The sequence below is a fragment of the Musca autumnalis genome, unplaced genomic scaffold, assembly GCF_047663935.1.
Source record: "Musca autumnalis isolate F117 unplaced genomic scaffold, ASM4766393v1 scaffold_5, whole genome shotgun sequence".
Lineage (NCBI taxonomy): Eukaryota > Metazoa > Arthropoda > Insecta > Diptera > Muscidae > Musca > Musca autumnalis.
Window position 1 is genome coordinate 96,479,147 of NW_027412088.1, and position 17,193 is coordinate 96,496,339.

Consider the following 17,193-nt stretch of genomic DNA (forward strand, 5'->3'; position numbering starts at 1 on the left):
GTACTTTATATGGGGCGTTATATGGGGGCTATACCAAAGCGTGGACCTATATAAACCAACTTTGGTAAGAATGTTTTTTGGCCTCTGGAGACACAAAATACCAAATTACAACCAATTTGGTGGTAATATGGGACAAATATCTTAAAAATTGCTTAAAAGACGACGCGTCACACGTCATTTTGTATCAGAGGTCCGCAAAATGCATATTAAAGGCACACTCTATTGCCTTTTCCCAAAAGCGAATAGTGCAGTGCCTTGCATATAAAAAATACCCCAAAAAATGATTCACTGCTTTAGTGCATGCTTGCTTGCTTTTACATTTGTATTCACACGATTCGCAAATGCAGTATGCACAATACTGCATACCACCACACAGTATCGTACCATCTTCTGTTTGAATAAATGAATACATCTGCCAAATTTCGCTTTTTCTTTGAGTTTCTTTAATAATAGGATAAACTAAACTAGTAATTGTTTTTATTGTCTCAACATTAATTTTTTATGTTTATTAACATGTAAATTTGACCAGAAATATCTACTGCTTTTTGTAATGCAACGTGCTTTTTCGAAGGCAGCGTGCAAAAAAAAGGCAACGAGCTCTTGTAGTGTGTTGTATGTGTGCAATTGGCACACACTCATGAAAGTAAAGGCAAAGCAAGCAATATCATTAAACAGAGATGGCAATAGCAAGCAATGAAAAAAGCACGAAATCGCGAATATGCATTAAAAGCGAGTGGCATTTTGCGGACCTCTGTTTTGTATGGGGGCTATACGAAAACTTGGACCTACATAGCCCGCTTTCAATACCAAAAGTCCTACGTACATATAATAGATTTTCCCAAAATTTCATCCACCTACGTCAATCCGCTAGAGCGATTTCCACAGACGGACGGACATGGCTATATCGATGTAGAATTGCACGCTGATCAAGAATATATATAGTTTGTGGGGTCTACAATGATTATTTCGAGTAGTTACAAACGGAATGACAAACTTAATATACCCCCATCTTAACAAGGAGGGTATAAAAGGGGCTAAACAATTTTGAAAAAACCCTAAATGCATTTGATCTGTCCGTATATGAAACAGTCAATTTACATAGGCTGAGGGTATATCTCTGTCGGCAAATCCGACCGATACGTTTTTACTTGTTTTGATTGTACTTACTATGTACTATAGGCCGGGGCGATTTGTATGGAAGGAAAAAAGTGTTATCGGGCGCCTGGAGTTTCTGATTCTTGGGATTGTACTGAGCAAAAAAGTCAACTAGACCATATGTCTAGGGTGAAAATCGAGCCCCCGGATTTTGACTTGAAGTTTTTTTTCAAGGATTTTCGGATATTTTGGCATATAACAAGCAAACCACTGATATTTTCGATCCAACACAAAGACAACAATTGTAGCCAAGACAATAATAAAGAACTCTCTAGTACATCGCAAAAGCATTGGAACGCTCCTTCAGGCAGTTATGGCCTCGAGAAGGTGCACATTTTTCGGAAAATATCGATAAATGACACTGTGCTACAAAATCGGACTCAAATTCAGTGGGTGGAAAATCCCTTTTGAAGATGAAAGCCCTTGGTGAGTGTACTAAGAACCCAAAAGGAAATTTTCACCATAGGTCAAGTTTCCGAGATATCGCGTGATTAATGGTTTAATTTTCGTCCCTTAATTTGCGAGAAAACAGCTTTATATCTCTGTTAAGCGTTATTGTAGCTTCATTTTGAGATTACATGTCTTCAGTCAAATCAAATGGTGAATCTTTTTGTAGAATATTTCATCCCTCTAACTCAATTCTTTCCATGTCCTTTTCGTCCTTTATTTTTTGAACCGTAGTAAAAGTACCACAAGATGAGATTTTACAGCATCCAAATATTCTACAAAAATGTTGTTCAGAAGATTTTAGGTACGGTTCTCTTTGATGACCAATCGATATTCCCCGTTTCCATAGTCCTTTTTGACATTTACCCGTATTTTGTTGAGAAAACTATGTTTTGTTTTTATGTATATTCGTTATTGGTCTGTGGTGCATCTGAAATACTTACCATAAATAGCTCTTGTAATGACGAACACGTTAATGACAAATTTTATTGAAGGAAAAGATCCGGGTATCTAAATTTTTGAACCGGATATTCTGATATCAAAACCAATTTTGGAACCGGTTTTAAGTAACCGATTAATCGTATGTGTATATCATTGGAAAGCTAATAAAATGGTCAATCAAATGACAGCAAGTAGCTGATTACAACTTTCTTGGTTCCGATGCTAGAACAAAAAAACCACTTTCTTAAACCGATTTTGATGTAAAATATCACTGGGTTGACGTGGTTCAAACTTCTGAGTTATGGCGAAATTAATTCATTCTTGATGAACTTTAAGTGCATGATAACAAAACAACATAACACAAATTCATCTCACAATAACTCAGAAGTTTGACCTATGGCAGATTTATAAAATATCCAGATTTATAAAATATCTTAATCGACTTTCATCGCCAAAAAGAATTTTTCAACCCAGTGATATTTTACATCAAAATCTGTTTAAGAAAGCGTTTTTTTTTTTGTTCTAGCTTCGGAACCAACAAAGTTGTAATTATGTAATCAGCTACTTGCTGTCATTTGATTGACCATTTTATTAGCTTTCCAATGATATACATATACGATTAATCGGTTACTTAAAACCGGTTCCAAAATCGGTTTGATATCAGAATATCCGGTTCAAAAATTTAGATACCCGGATCTTATCCTTCAATAAAATTTGTTATTAACGTGTTCGTCATTACAAGAGCTATTTATGGTAAGTATTTCAGATGCACCACAGACCAATAACGAATATACATAAAAACAAAACATAGTTTTCTCAACAAAATACGGGTAAATGTCAAAAAGGACAATGGAAACGGGGAAATATCGATTGGTCATCAATGAGAACCGTACCTAAAATCTTCTGAACAACATTTTTGTAGAATATTTGGATGCTGTAAAATCTCATCTTGTGGTACTTTTACTACGGTTCAAAAAATAAAGGACGAAAAGGACATGGAAAGAATTGAGTTAGAGGGATGAAATATTCTACAAAAAGATTCACCATTCGATTTGACTGAAGACATGTAATCTCAAAATGAAGTTACAATAACGCTTAACAGAGATATAAAGCTGTTTTCTCGCAAATTAAGGGGCGAAAATTAAACCATTAATCACGCGATATCTCGGAAACTTGACCTATGGTGAAAATTTCCTTTTGGGTTCTTAGTACACTCACCAAGGGCTTTCATCTTCAAAAGGGATTTTCCACCCACTGAATTTGAGTCCGATTTTGTAGCGCAGTGTCATTTATCGATATTTTCCGAAAAATGTGCACCTTCTCGAGGCCATAACTGCCTGAAGGAGCGTTCCAATGCTTTTGCGATGTACTAGAGAGTTCTTTATTATTGTCTTAGCTACAATTGTTGTCTTTGTGTTGGATCGAAAATATCAGTGGTTTGGTTGTTATATGCCAAAATATCCGAAAATCCTTGAAAAAAAACTTCAAGTCAAAATCCGGGGGCTCGATTTTCACCGTAGACATATGGTCTAGTTGACTTTTTTGCTCAGTACAATCCCAAGAATCAGAAACTCCAGGCGCCCGTGATGGTGTTCAAATCGTCCCACTCTAATGTACTAGTTACATACATCAGATCTGAGTGCTGACATTGAGGGGAGGACTCAATGAAAGTCCTTTGTTATTAACTTCTACGAATATAAAATGACTTAATATGTCGTTAGCTTTTAATTTAATTCCATAAATACACATAAAAGCTATAAATTCAAAACATATTTTTTCTGCATAAATTCTATCTGAACCCTGTGTATATTTAACATATTAAGTTTACATAAAACTCACACACAATTGCCTGAATATATTTTACCATTAACCTACAATATAAATTTTATATCATTAGATTGACTTTCAACTCTCTATTTGAAATGATTTCTTTTTCTTTACTTATTTCTTCTTCTTCTTTCTCTCCATTTTCCACATTTAAACCACAAACGGTTGGTTTGAGTTTTCAATTGAGTTAAATTGCATTGAATGATGGTTGGTGGTGGTGGTGGTGAGTGTAGGAGAACCAAAGGCTGCAAGGGGACAACAAACACCAAAGCTAAAATAATAGGATATGTATAATGTGAAGCATATTTCCTTATTTCAGAGTTCCGTTATTAGTTCACACTTTTACACACGACGACGACACCATACACAAAGCAAACGGAGAAGAGAACGATAGATAAAATCATAGTTATACAAACATACTGTATGTATGTATGTGTTTGCATGTATTCAAATTTAGATTATTATTATAAGTATATGCTGTATATAAATGGTAATTTTGCCTTGTTTATTCGATTCTTGTATGTTTTGTTGGTTTTATGGTTACGGGTCGTTCGTACGTTCTTTCGTTCAGAGAAATGGCAAATTATGAAAATTATATGTATGTGAATAGATGAGAGACAGAGATTTTGCAAACAAGGCTTTGACATTAGCAGGGATACAACTGAATAAAAATAAAATATTAAATTCGAACTTTGATAACACTGATTGTCTGTGTATTGATGTGTGTTTATATTAGTGTGATTATGTGCTAAATGACATGTTCTATTTAAATTTTATTTTGTCCAGGTAATTGTATGAGGTGATTTTAATCAGATATGCTTGAAAAAGGAAATGTTATAAAACTTTACGGGTATTGTTGTGACATTGACAACTTATTATGAAGATTTTTTAATAATATTAAAAGGGTGAAATAGTTATTATGTGACACTGGGAGGCTTATTTATGGGACAACTGTGAAACTGTTTACAAGAGTATCTTGACCTTGTTGAAGATTAACTTAAAGATAAAATAATTTATTGTACGAGAAAGGATTGTGTTTATTTTATTAGGGGGCAGTTTAATTTGATGTTGGGTACTTATGGGATTTAAAAAAAGGCTTATCTTAAATAATAATAAATTAAGGAGCGACCCCCACTTGCAAATTTCAGAAAATCGAAAATTTTTTATTAGCTTATTTTAATGTAGAAGTAGCATTATCGTGTTTTGTGCAACATTAAGTTGGTTTAAACGCAAAGGGAAAAAACTGATATCGGATTTTTTAGGCGGCAACCCCCTAAAGTGTTTACTTTTGTTACATTTTATGATTGCCATCCTATATATATATTCCACTCAACTAGCCCAATTGCTTAATCAAAGCACTCCTCATCCCGATAACATATTAGCGCAATGACAAAGCATTGTCGACTCCATGCAAACAGCCGTAAAATCCATATTTGGATACCAGAGACCTCCACCAAGGAATCCATGGTATGATCAGGAGTGTCGTGCTGCTACCGAAAAGACAAATGCGGCATATGGAGCTACTTTACAATCCGTAGCAACGCGTAGCGAAGAAAAAGGGAGAAAAGGAGAGAGAAGAAACGTCTTTTCCGCAGGAAAAGAGAGAGAGAGAGAGAGAGAGAGAGAGAGAGGGAAAAGTAGGAGTGCAAAAAAATCGTGATGTACAGGAGCCAGAATGAAGTCCGAAAATTCTTACAAAGAGTGAAGCATCAAACTGATGGCTTTGGTACAGGCACCTCCTCCTGTAGAGACCAGCAAGGTAATTTGGTAACAGATACAGATAGTTTCCTCAGGATATGGAAAGAACATTTTTCAAACCTGTCGGTATCTAATAGCAGCGAAGACGACGAAGATACCACAGATCCAATCCCAGAAGATGGTATTGAATGTATACCGCCCAGCCGGCTGAAGAATAATAAGGCTGCAGGAGCCGATGGCTTACCAGCCGAGGTATTCAAAACCGGAGGCGATACGCTGTTAAGGAGAAGGGTACCCGACGATTGGAACCTGAGTATCCTGTGCCCCGTCCACAAGAAGGGAGATAAGACTGTATGCTCTAACTATAGGGGCATAAGTCTACTCCCTATTGCCTACAAGATCGTGTCAGGGATATTGTGCGAACGACTAAAGCCTATGGTCAACGAGATAATTGGAACATACCAATGCGGCTTTAGACCTGGCAAGTCCACCATTGACCAGATATTTACCCTGCGGCAAATCCTGGAGAAGACCCAAGAGATGCAGATCGACACCTACCACCTTTTTGTCGATTATAAAGCAGCCTTCGACAGCCCGCTACGTTCAAAGGTATTCCAAGCCATATCTGAATTTGGTATCCCCAAAGCTCATTCGACTTTTTAAAATGACTCTAACTGACACAAGATCTTCAGTTAAAATAGGAAAGAACCTCTCCGAAGAGTTTTGTACCAAAAGAGTTTTCAGGCAAGGAGACAGCCTTTCGTGTGATCTTTTCAACATCCTGCTAGAAAAGATTATACGAGAGGCAAACTTCAAAAGAAGTGACACAATCTACACCAATAGCCACATGTTACTTGCTTATTCTGATGATGTAGACATCATGGGACGATCAGTAAAGAAGTAACTGATACCTTTAAAAGTGGTAACCGATACCTTTGCTAAAGTGAGTCTGGCGGTAAACGGCGAGAAGACCAAGTTAATGACCAAGGACATCAGTTGTGAAATAAAAAGAATAATTGTATTGGCCAACAGATGCCACTTTGGTTTAAGTAAACAATTGAAAAACAAAGCCACATGTTGTCAAACAAAAATAACGCTCTACAAAACACTGATACTACCCGTGCTGATGTATGGTTCCGAAGCCTGGGTACTTGCTCATACAGACATGGCAGTGCTTGGTGTGTTTGAGAGAAAAATTCATCGAAAGATCTACGGACCAATCTGCGTTGACAGTGAATACCGACGTCGCATGAACCATGAGCTGTATCTGCTATACAACGACATCAATATAGTTAAACGTAACGATTGCGTTGGCTAGGCCATATCATAAGAATGAACGATGATGAACCCGCTAAAAAGGCATATAAATACGGGCCGTTTAGCGGTGCACGCGGTGGAGCAAACAAGTGGTTGAAGAGATGAATAGGTGCGGTATTTCATAAAGCGATGCAATAAACAGACAAAACCAAACATACTTGGGGTGTCCGTGCGTCTGCCAGTTTGGGTGGAGTGCACAATAACTTTCCAACGGATCAACCGATCAAGCCATCTGCTTGTCTACCGCGGCCCTATTACGATGGTTCGATACCACCTAAAATGTCTGATAAGCACAATAACTTAGGAATTGAGTATACGAAACTACAATTCCTTCCAAACATGCCTCAAATTCTACGAAGGTCTACATCGTACAACACCTTCGCTTACCTAACTGACAAAAGATCAAAATATTCGATTAAGTTTAGTTTAAGAGTTTGACCAAGTTGTTGTTATTGTAACAGCATATGATGTGTTTTGAGTTCATGTTTGTGCTTAATTTGGCTCTGGGTCTATGTGGCTGCTTCCATGAGTTGTAATCACAGAGCTGTTGTATTTAGTTAAGAAGGTTTGGCAAGGCAGTTTAAAAGGTGCAATGAGTCGTGCAAGCTTGCGACGCAGGCTGGGCAGTAATTTTGCATAGTGTTATCAATCCTTGCCCGATAGGAATTTAAATAACTGCACCATACCAAGCGTAGTTGAGCCAACACAACTCGTGTTTGTAGTAGCAGCTGTTGCTCCTCAGCAGCGATAGATGGAGGATGTACACCGAGGACTGCATTTTTTCTAGATCATTACCGTTAGAAACGTCCCTATCACCATATTGGGGATTGGATCCCCCCAGGCATGACGAAAAGGATTTTCTTCCCTCATATGGTGATTAGGAAGGCTCTAATGGCCGAACAAGAGCTGCAACGAGAAAATGTAATTGTGTTTCTGTACTGAAAGTATCATAGTCTTCTCATGTAAATGGTCAATAAAGTTGTACTTTTTAGCTCTTCGCTCTTTTTAGTTCAGTTCTTTTCAAAGAACTAGGTCGTTCTTTACTTCAGTAGTTCAATCGTTCGTCGGAAAGCCCTTTCAGTCAGCTGTCTTTTCTTTCTATCATTCATCGGCTCTGACTCGTTCGCTTGAAAGTTCGTTCATTTATACCGAAAATGATAAAACAACAGAAGAATATTTTAAATAACTCGTTGATCGTTCTTTTATCTTTCGGTCGATGATCAGTGAACTACTGAACTATATCCACTGATCTCTTTCGATGAATCGTTCAATTGAACTAGTTCGTTCGTGAACTATACAACTCTAATCTTCAACTGAAGACATGAGAAGGCACCCTGATACGGGTTTTTGTTGATAAATTTTGACATTTTTAAATATTTCTCCATCGCGTTGCACTTATTTACGCGAATCACTATGGCGCCGTCTAGCATACCACCGGACCGATTTCAAGATTTGTTTGTCTGGCCCCCAAGTGCTGCCGTCTAGGAACTTGAGGATCTTGTTCCTACATCTTAGCCCGTCTCAGATAACTGTGGCATGCGTGGACGACGTGAACATGCTGTCGAATGTCGGAATTATTCTACCATCGACTATGACATTCAGCGCAGTAGTCACCTCCGCAGTCCTTGTGGTGAACAGATAGGCCGTATATTTAGTGTTGGATATTTGCATATTCCTCGCGTGAAAAAGGTTTTAAGATCAGTCAAATTGGAGTTTAACCTTTCACAAATGATGCCAATGAAGGTACTTGACACCAGGCTCTTAATGCCTCTGGAGGGGGTGGAATACATGAGATAAGGGGTTAAATATTCCGGAGATATCACCCCACCTTGGGGAACTCCTTGTTTCACTCAACGCGGCTTGGACTCTTCTTGTTTCTGATTTCCACGTACGACTTAGTACGACATAGTTAATTGGTTATATAACGTTTAAAACTTGGCCTGAGGATAGTCTGTTCAATGTCCCTAAACAGCGTGGAGTGCTTGACAGCATTAAATGCTTTTGAGTCGAGCGCCACCAACACTTTCCTACCGCACGGGCTTTCTCTAGTCTAGTCCAAATGCTTTGGATGATTTAGCTTCTTGTTGCCATTCGAAACATCATTCATTGTAAATTGTGGTGGTTTTCCTTCGGCAATAAGAATTTTAATGAGGCGTAGTACTCTTCTCTTCGCCCTGTCACAACCGGTGGTGCTCGACAAACTGTCGATTAAAATAACTTGCGCACCTGTTCGGATAAGCCAGCGTAACGTTGCTATACATGACTGTCCTCCCTGACTCTGTGGTCGGCTCAGCGAAGCTCATCGCGCTCATTTGTTAATCCCGCCGCCTCTAATGGGCTGCAGCAGTGATCGTGTCTCGCAACGTCAATTTGCTTTCCTCTGATTGATGAAAGAAGGTGCGTCGTTAATGGGTAATGAAATTGGGGGTTTGCTCATGAAGAGAGTTATGGGGTGTTGGTCTGACGCAAGAGAACCGACGGTTTGGCAAGTGAGGTCATTTGTCAGAAATCCCATATTTCTGGTAGGGACGTCCTCATTGACCGTGCAAAAAAAAAATGTAGTGCTATGAATCTCCTTAGGCAGCACTATACCCATCTGGTCACTGCCTCATGATTAACATTAAAGTTCCCAAGACCAGTCGGTTATGACCTTCCAAAAGCGGGCTAATGTTGGGCCTATAACCTGCAACTCTATCTCGGCAGTTCCACACCTGTAGCGGAAATTTTCAACACATTTTTTCACTTACCGACAAAAGTCGGTAAAACGAAACGCAAAAAATTGAATTGAAACGCAAAGTTAACAACACTATTGCTATCGGTAGGACATAGCGACAACTTTATTTTGGTTGTTAACTCGCCGATTTTTGTCGGTAACTCGAAGAATGAGTTACAGAATTCCAATACTGACTGCAGCCACCATACATATATATACTGAGGTGGCAGCCGATGGCCGGAATACGGTTGTTTTGTGTTTCGGTGCCAATCCGGTATCAAAAAATCCGCAGCCGTGGGATTGTCCTTGTGATTCTGATTGATAAGATATAACTGTTTCCTGCGTTGACCAACTAACATGGCTGGTTGACACAATAACTATCCAAAGGAATGACTTACAAAATTAGATATACTTCCCAGTACCTCCTCCGAAAAAGTTCGCTACATTTATGTTTTAATACAGTTTAACGGTTACCTCTCGGAGTGTGATGAATGAGAAGCTAATATTTCCTGAAATATAGGCCCGAAATATCCCAACACTTAGTCAGCCTTCCCTCGATAGTGGCTTGTATGTTCCAAAAACCAGGCTCAAGAATGTTTTGTTTGGTATAGGCAGTCTTGGTATGGTCTGTGGAATATATATATATTTACGATATATACCTCACAAACGACTAAAACCATACGCTGAAAACTTCTTTTGTCATCTACGAAAAAAAAAAACAATTTAGTTTTAAAGTTAGGGATCTGTTCATTTAGGGTCACCACCTCTATTATTGTTTTTTTTTTTGTGCAACCATTAGCCGGAGGCGTTTAGTTGTCGGCAAATTATTCTGATTCTCTTTTACTTGCTTTCTAATGTGTACATCTATTGTTTAAAACGCTACACATTAAACCATTTGACCTTTTTACTTTTCTAAATTATTCAGAACTCTGTAATAGAAGCAAAACATTAAACATTTGTCGCCAACATCAATGGCGATAAAACATTCATTGTAATGTGATGTCGTCATTGTCACAGAAATAAATCCCTCCTTGTTAATGGGATTATAAAATAAATTTAGTTTCAAACCTACACAATTTGTAAGCCAAATTTTAGCCAAACCAAAGAGTAATAAACCTTTAATTGGTAGTAAATTTGGGGATGCGACAATGAATACGAACGGCAAGGCCATAAACGAAACATGAAGAAAATCAAAAAATCAATTAACCTAATGTTTATAACAAATTATAATGTGAATAGTAATTACTTCACTAAGCCTAACTAACCTCGGACCATGCTCCACCTTTTTTGTGTCTTTGCAGATAAGTAAATAGCAGCAACATTGTTTCCTCCATCCCAAAACGAATCTCAGGGTGTTATAGAAGGCTGGTGGCGGTGGTGGTGGTCACAGAAGACAGAGAAGAGGATAGGAAACAACGACAAAGGCGTTGACCAGCATAATATAACAACAACCACATAAAGATATTACTTGAATTCCAATAAAAATGTCCACAACACCAAATGAACAGCCGCATCATGCCGCAGTTCAAAGCCATACCATTTTAACACAATTAAAACAGGCCTCTGCGGGAGCAGCATCAGGATTTTTTACACGTACCATTACCCAGCCATTTGATGTTCTTAAAATACGTTTCCAATTACAATTGGAACCCGTGAGTGAGGATCATCCATCCAAATATCGTTCCCTGGCCCAGGCCAGTAAATTGATTTACAAAGAGGAGGGCCTACTGGCCTTTTGGAAGGGTCACAATGCCGGCCAAATGCTTACCATGCTCTACACGATCTTTCAATTTTGGTCCTATGAACAAATCGATTTAAAGCTACGACAATATCAGTATTTGGAGGAAAATAAGAATACCAGACACTTTATTAGTGGTGGTGTGGCCGGATGTGTGGGCACCACCATGTCTATGCCATTTGATGTGGTGCGAACTCGAGTGGTGGGACAAGATCCCAACCGTAAAAGCAGTGTGATACATATAATTCCGAATATTATCAAAACCGAAGGTTTCTACGGACTGTTTCGGGGCCTGGGAACAACCCTCATACAAATTGGTCCCTTGATTGGCTTTAATTTTGCCTTCTATCACAAGACTAATGACTTATTTATGAGTATGGCAGAACCACCGAATCATCATTTGCCTGTTGTGGTGCATTTGTTTACGGGCGGTGTGGCGGGAGTTGTATCCAAGGCTATTGTCTATCCACTGGATTTCATAAAGAAACGTCTGCAATTACAAGGATTTCAAAATGCCCGCCGAACCTTTGGCCGCAATCAGGTGTGTTTTGGTATTGGCGAATGTATACGGCTAACCTATAAGGAGGAAGGTATCTTGGGCTTCTACAAAGGCATGAACCCCACACTCATCAAATCTGGACTCACAACTGCACTGTATTTTAGTTTATATGATATTTTCAAATCAACCTTTGTACCCGAATTGGAAAGTGATGACGCGTAGATACTCCTAGTACATAGGTATACAAACTAACTTTATACGTTTACGTAATTAAGTTAAATTATTTCCTAAATATAATAATGACGACAGAAAATGACCTACTTAAAAAAACTAAAAAAGAAAACAACCACTAGAACAAATATGCTACTCAGATGCTTCAAATGTACCGTTAAGACAAATGTAAAAAATAAAATAAATAATATTCCTTACAGATGGTTACAGTGATATGTGGTTATAAAGAAAAATAGAGGCATGTACCAAATATATGAATATTTAAAAAATATATATTTCTTGATATTATTTTCGTTATATCCATATTTGACTGTAATTTCACTTACTGTTAATTGTCATATTGATTTCATATTATGTTATGACCAAAAAAGGAATTGTGTGGTTGCTTTTTATACAAATACATACATATGTAATTCTTGCCGAACTTCCGCTACATACTCTCTAATGAGCACTTCCTTTTTGTATGCCATGGACCATGGCATTGTGAAATCAGCAACGGCGGATGTAATGACCAACGGATATGGTCAATAATGAAATACAAAGACCTTGTTGAGAAACAACACAGTGTTTGAAACATTCATCCGGAGAAGAAGAGAAAAGAGGGCGAACGTATTGGTCAACAAGCACAAATTAATATAAATAATTTAATATAATACTATATTTAATAGTACTGATAATGGTAATAATAAAAATTGAATTATAATAAATTTAACATTCAAGTTAATCGAATTAAATCGTGACATATTTGCATTTAAAGTTATAAATAATGTCCTTGAAAATTGAGGTTTAAAGTGTTTTGTTTCATACTTTCTACCATACGAGTTCTAAGGAATCTGGATAGTACGAAATCGTCATAATTGCTTATAGTCCGGTCAAAATAGACATTGAAATAGCAAAAATTCCCACAAAGCTGAGTTTTGGTGGAGAGCTAGGGTTTGCCATTACAAACAACGTCCTAAAAGTCCCCATCGATCCCATGTGTGCAAAAAAAATTATTCGGGGTCAAAGGTCAAAATTTAAGGGTTTTTAGGTTTTCGGATTTATTTTTTGAAAACGGTTGATCTAATCAAAAAGTGACTAAAGTAAATATTGTAGACAGGAAAATTATCTACAAGTTTGACCCTTATAATTTTTTTCTTAGAAGGGACCATTCTTAAGATATAGCTGTTCTAAAAAACACATGATTTGTATGCACTTATAAGGGAAATATGTACATATTCCGAGGAACCGGCTAAAGTAAGCGAAGTAATCGGGTCTGTCCCCCAAAAAATATATATTTTCTTGAAGAGCGAAGCTATAGCAATCTTCTAAAAAAAATTCCAACAAAATCGGAGTGTGTTTAGTAGAGTTATTCAATGTTAGAGTCATTTTATGCAAAAATAGCCCATTTAACCCACATGTATAATCGAAAGCCCAACGGGAACGACCCCAACGAAAACTCTCCGATTTTTTTCAAGTTTTGTCCGAAGGTAGGGTTTGTTGCGCTGATTACGGAAATGTATAATTTTCAACGGTTGCGGATCCGGTTCGCCGGTTATTAGACCCGAAAGGCCAAATTTAAAAACCGGGTTAGACCCGGTTCTACTGAACCGATTACTGCAAAGTGGATATCGTTTGAAAGCTTAAGGAAGTATCTAACACATAGTGTCGTTACTTTAACCGGTTCGCCTCATAATGTACTTACGCGGCTAATTTTTTATTTGACCTTTAGATCGAGATATCTCGAAAATGGTAAGTCTTTTTTAAGAATCATAAAGACCAATCTTGTAGACAATTATTGAATCTACAACTTTTACTTTAGCGGGCTTTTGCTAAGTATTACCGTTTTTGAGAAAAATTAAAAAAAAAAAACTGAATAATGCCTCCAAAAATGACCTTTGACCCCGAATAACTTGTTTTGCACACATGGGATCGATGGGGACTTTTAGGACCTTGCTTCTAATGGCAAACCCTAGCTCTCCACCAAAATTCAGCTTTGTGGGAATTTTTTCTATTTCCCCCTTATACGCATGTCTATTTTGACCGGACTATTAGATACAGTATAAAGGAATTGATCCGCTTAAGCGAATGCTAACAACTCTACATCTTTTTTCAGTTGTAATTAGAATCATTTGAATTGTAATACGAGAATTTCAGTTGTAAATCGTTTGATTCCATTAAAATTGGAATTATTTAATTTCAAATACAAACTCTCTCATTTGTAATACCAATTTTCTATTTGTTTTTCGAAATATTCCATTTAAATGTATACCTTTATGCAAATTGTTACTTTCTACACTATTAATTTTCTTTATCTATTGCAACTGTGTGTGTGTTTTTTATGGTTCCTTGATGATCCAAGGGGACTTTATTTATGAAATATGACAGAGTATTTTTGCAATATTTGTTAAATAACGAAAGCTGCTATGATGGTTGTATGTGAATTTCCATTCGATATTTGAGTTCTCCTCCATCGAGAGGTATACAAATGAGACAAGATACCTGTTTCCGTTATTTTCATATCTTTGTAGAAATAGTGAAGTACCGAGAAAAAAAGAGCAGCTTTAACGACATACCAATACAACACATTGTTTATAACGACGAAGTATCAACTGAAGTGTGTATACTAAATTGGACCCTCGAACTTTATATGTATGAATATATTAGTGTTACTAGTTCTTTACAACCTCGAATTACTATATCATATTTTGATAAGTTTTTAGCCAAGATTACTTACATACTTACTTAGCTGGCCCATTACAGAACATTTGTTCTATAGGCCGAACTAAGAAAAGATCTCCAATTCTCTCTATTTGTTGCTTCGCTTTCTGGAATACCGCGCCTTTTCATCTCATCATCCACTTGTTTGCGCCATCTATTCCTTGGCCTGCCAATTCTGCGTGCACCGCCAAGCGGTCCGTGTTTATACACCTTTTAAGCGGGGTCTTCATCGCTCATTCTTATGATATGGCCTAGCCAACGCAATCGCTGCATCTCGATACGTTTAACAATATTGATGTCGTTGTACAGCAGATACAGCTCGTGGTTCATGCGACGTCGATATTCACCGTCAACGCAGATTGGTCCGTAGATCTTTCGAAGAATTTTTCTCTCAAACACACCAAGCACTGCCATGTCTGCTTGCGCAAGTAACCAGGCTTCGGAGCCATACATCAGCACGGGTAGTATCAGTGTTTTGTAGAGCGTTATTTTTGTTTGACGAGATGTGGCTTTGTTTTTAAACTGCTTACTTAAACCAAAGTAGCATCTGTTGGCCAATACAATTCTTCTTTTTATTTCACAACTGATGTCGTTTGTTGTGTTTACGGAGGTGCCGAGGTAGACGAAGTCTTTTACTACCTCAATATTATAGGAACCAACTTCCACAGTCGGTCCGAGCTCAATTGACGCATTGCGCGTCGACACCATCAACTTGGTCTTCTCACCGTTTACCGCCAGACCCACTTTAGCAGATTCTCCTTCGACCTTCATAAAGGTATCAGTTACTTCTTTTACTGATCGGCCTATGATGTCTATATCATCAGCATAAGCAAGTAACATGTGACTATTGGTGTAGATTGTGCCACTTCTTTTGACGTTTGCCTCTCGTATAATCTTTTCCAGCAGGATGTTAAAGAGATCACACGAAAAGCTGTCTCCTTGTCTGAAACCTCTTTTGGTACCAAACTCTTCGGAGAGGTTCTTTCCTATTTTAACTGAGGACCTCGTGTCAGTTAAAGTCATTTTGCAAAGCCGGATGAGCTTTGCGGGGATACCAAATTCAGACATGGCTTGGGATACCTTTGAACGCAGCGGGCTGTCGAAGGCTGCTTTATAATCGACAAAAAGGTGGTAGTTGTCGATCTGCATCTCTTGGATCTTCTCCAGGATTTGTCGCATGGTAAATATCTGGTCAATGGTGGACTTGCCAGGTCTAAAGCCGCATTGGTATGGTCCAATTATCTCGTTGACCATTGGCTTTAGTCGTTCGCACAATATCCCTGACACGATCTTGTAGGCAATAGGGAGTAGACTTATGCCCCTATAGTTAGAGCATACAGTCTTATCTCCCTTCTTGTGGACGGGGCACAGGATACTCAGTTTCCAATCGTCGGGTACTCGTTCTTCCTGCCAGATGGTGCTAACTAGCTGATGAATACACCTTATCAGCGTGTCGCCTCCGGTTTTGAACAGCTCGGCTGGTAAGCCATCGGCTCCTGCTGCCTTATTATTCTTCAGCCGATTTATTGCTGTCTTTACCTCATCTTGGCTGGGCGGTATACATTCAATACCATCTTCTGGGATTGGGTCTGTGGTATCTTCGTCGTCTTCGCTGCTATTGGATACCAACAGTTTTGAAAAATGTTCTTTCCATATCCTGAGTACACTATCTGTATCAGTTACCAAATTACCTTGCTGGTCTCTACAGGAGGATGCGCCTGTACCAAAGCCATCAGTTTGATGCTTGACTCTTTGGTAGAATTTTCGGACTTCATTCTGGCTCCTGTACATCTCGATTTTTTCACACTCCCGCTTTTCCATCTCTCTCTTTTTCCTGCGGAAAAGACGTTTCTCCTCTCTCCTTTTCTCCCTGTATCTCTCTCGTGCGCTACGCGTTGCTACGGATTGTAAAGTAGCCCTATATGCCGCATTTTTCTCTTCGGTGGCAGCACGACACTCCTGATCATACCATGGATTCCTTGGTGGAGGCCTCTGGTATCCAAGTATGGATTTTGCGGCTGTTTGCATGGAGTGGGCAATGCTTTGCCATTGCGCTGATATGTTATCGGGATGAGGAGTGCTTTGATTAAGCAATTGGGCTAGTTGAGTGGAATATGCTGTGGCTATCTGTTGTGATTGCAGCTTACCGATGTCTAACTTTCGTGTTGTGTCTGTTCGTACTTTGTTTGCTACGTTTAAGCGGGTGCGTACCTTTGCTGCAACAAGGTAGTGGTCCGAATCAATGTTTGCGCCTCGGAACGATTGTACATCCAACACGCTCGATGAATGTCTTCCATCTATCACAACATGATCAATTTGATTTCTTATTTCTGATCTGGAGACAGCCAGGTGCCCTTATGAATATCGAGATGATTAAATCTGGTACTGCTAACTACCATGTTTTTTGCAGCTGCAAAGTCTATCAGC

At 38.4% G+C, this 17,193-nt stretch overlaps 2 protein-coding genes across 3 annotated transcripts in view; one reads left to right on the forward strand and one right to left on the reverse strand.

The window, feature by feature from the left end:
• Positions 1-12,337, forward strand: part of Tpc2 (Thiamine pyrophosphate carrier protein 2) — a 146,492-nt gene extending 134,155 nt beyond the window's left edge. The window contains exon 2 of one of the 2 annotated variants that reach the window (XM_073956140.1): positions 10,900-12,337. In XM_073956140.1, coding sequence (XP_073812241.1) covers positions 11,083-12,057 — 975 coding nt within the window. In that variant the 5' untranslated portion in view covers positions 10,900-11,082 and the 3' untranslated portion in view covers positions 12,058-12,337. The remainder of the gene's footprint in view (positions 1-10,899) is intronic. The other variant, XM_073956141.1, reaches the window with a different exon arrangement.
• Positions 1-17,193, reverse strand: part of NaCP60E (Na channel protein 60E) — an 898,928-nt gene that overhangs the window by 286,806 nt on the left and 594,929 nt on the right. The gene's annotated exons all lie outside the window — the stretch shown is intronic.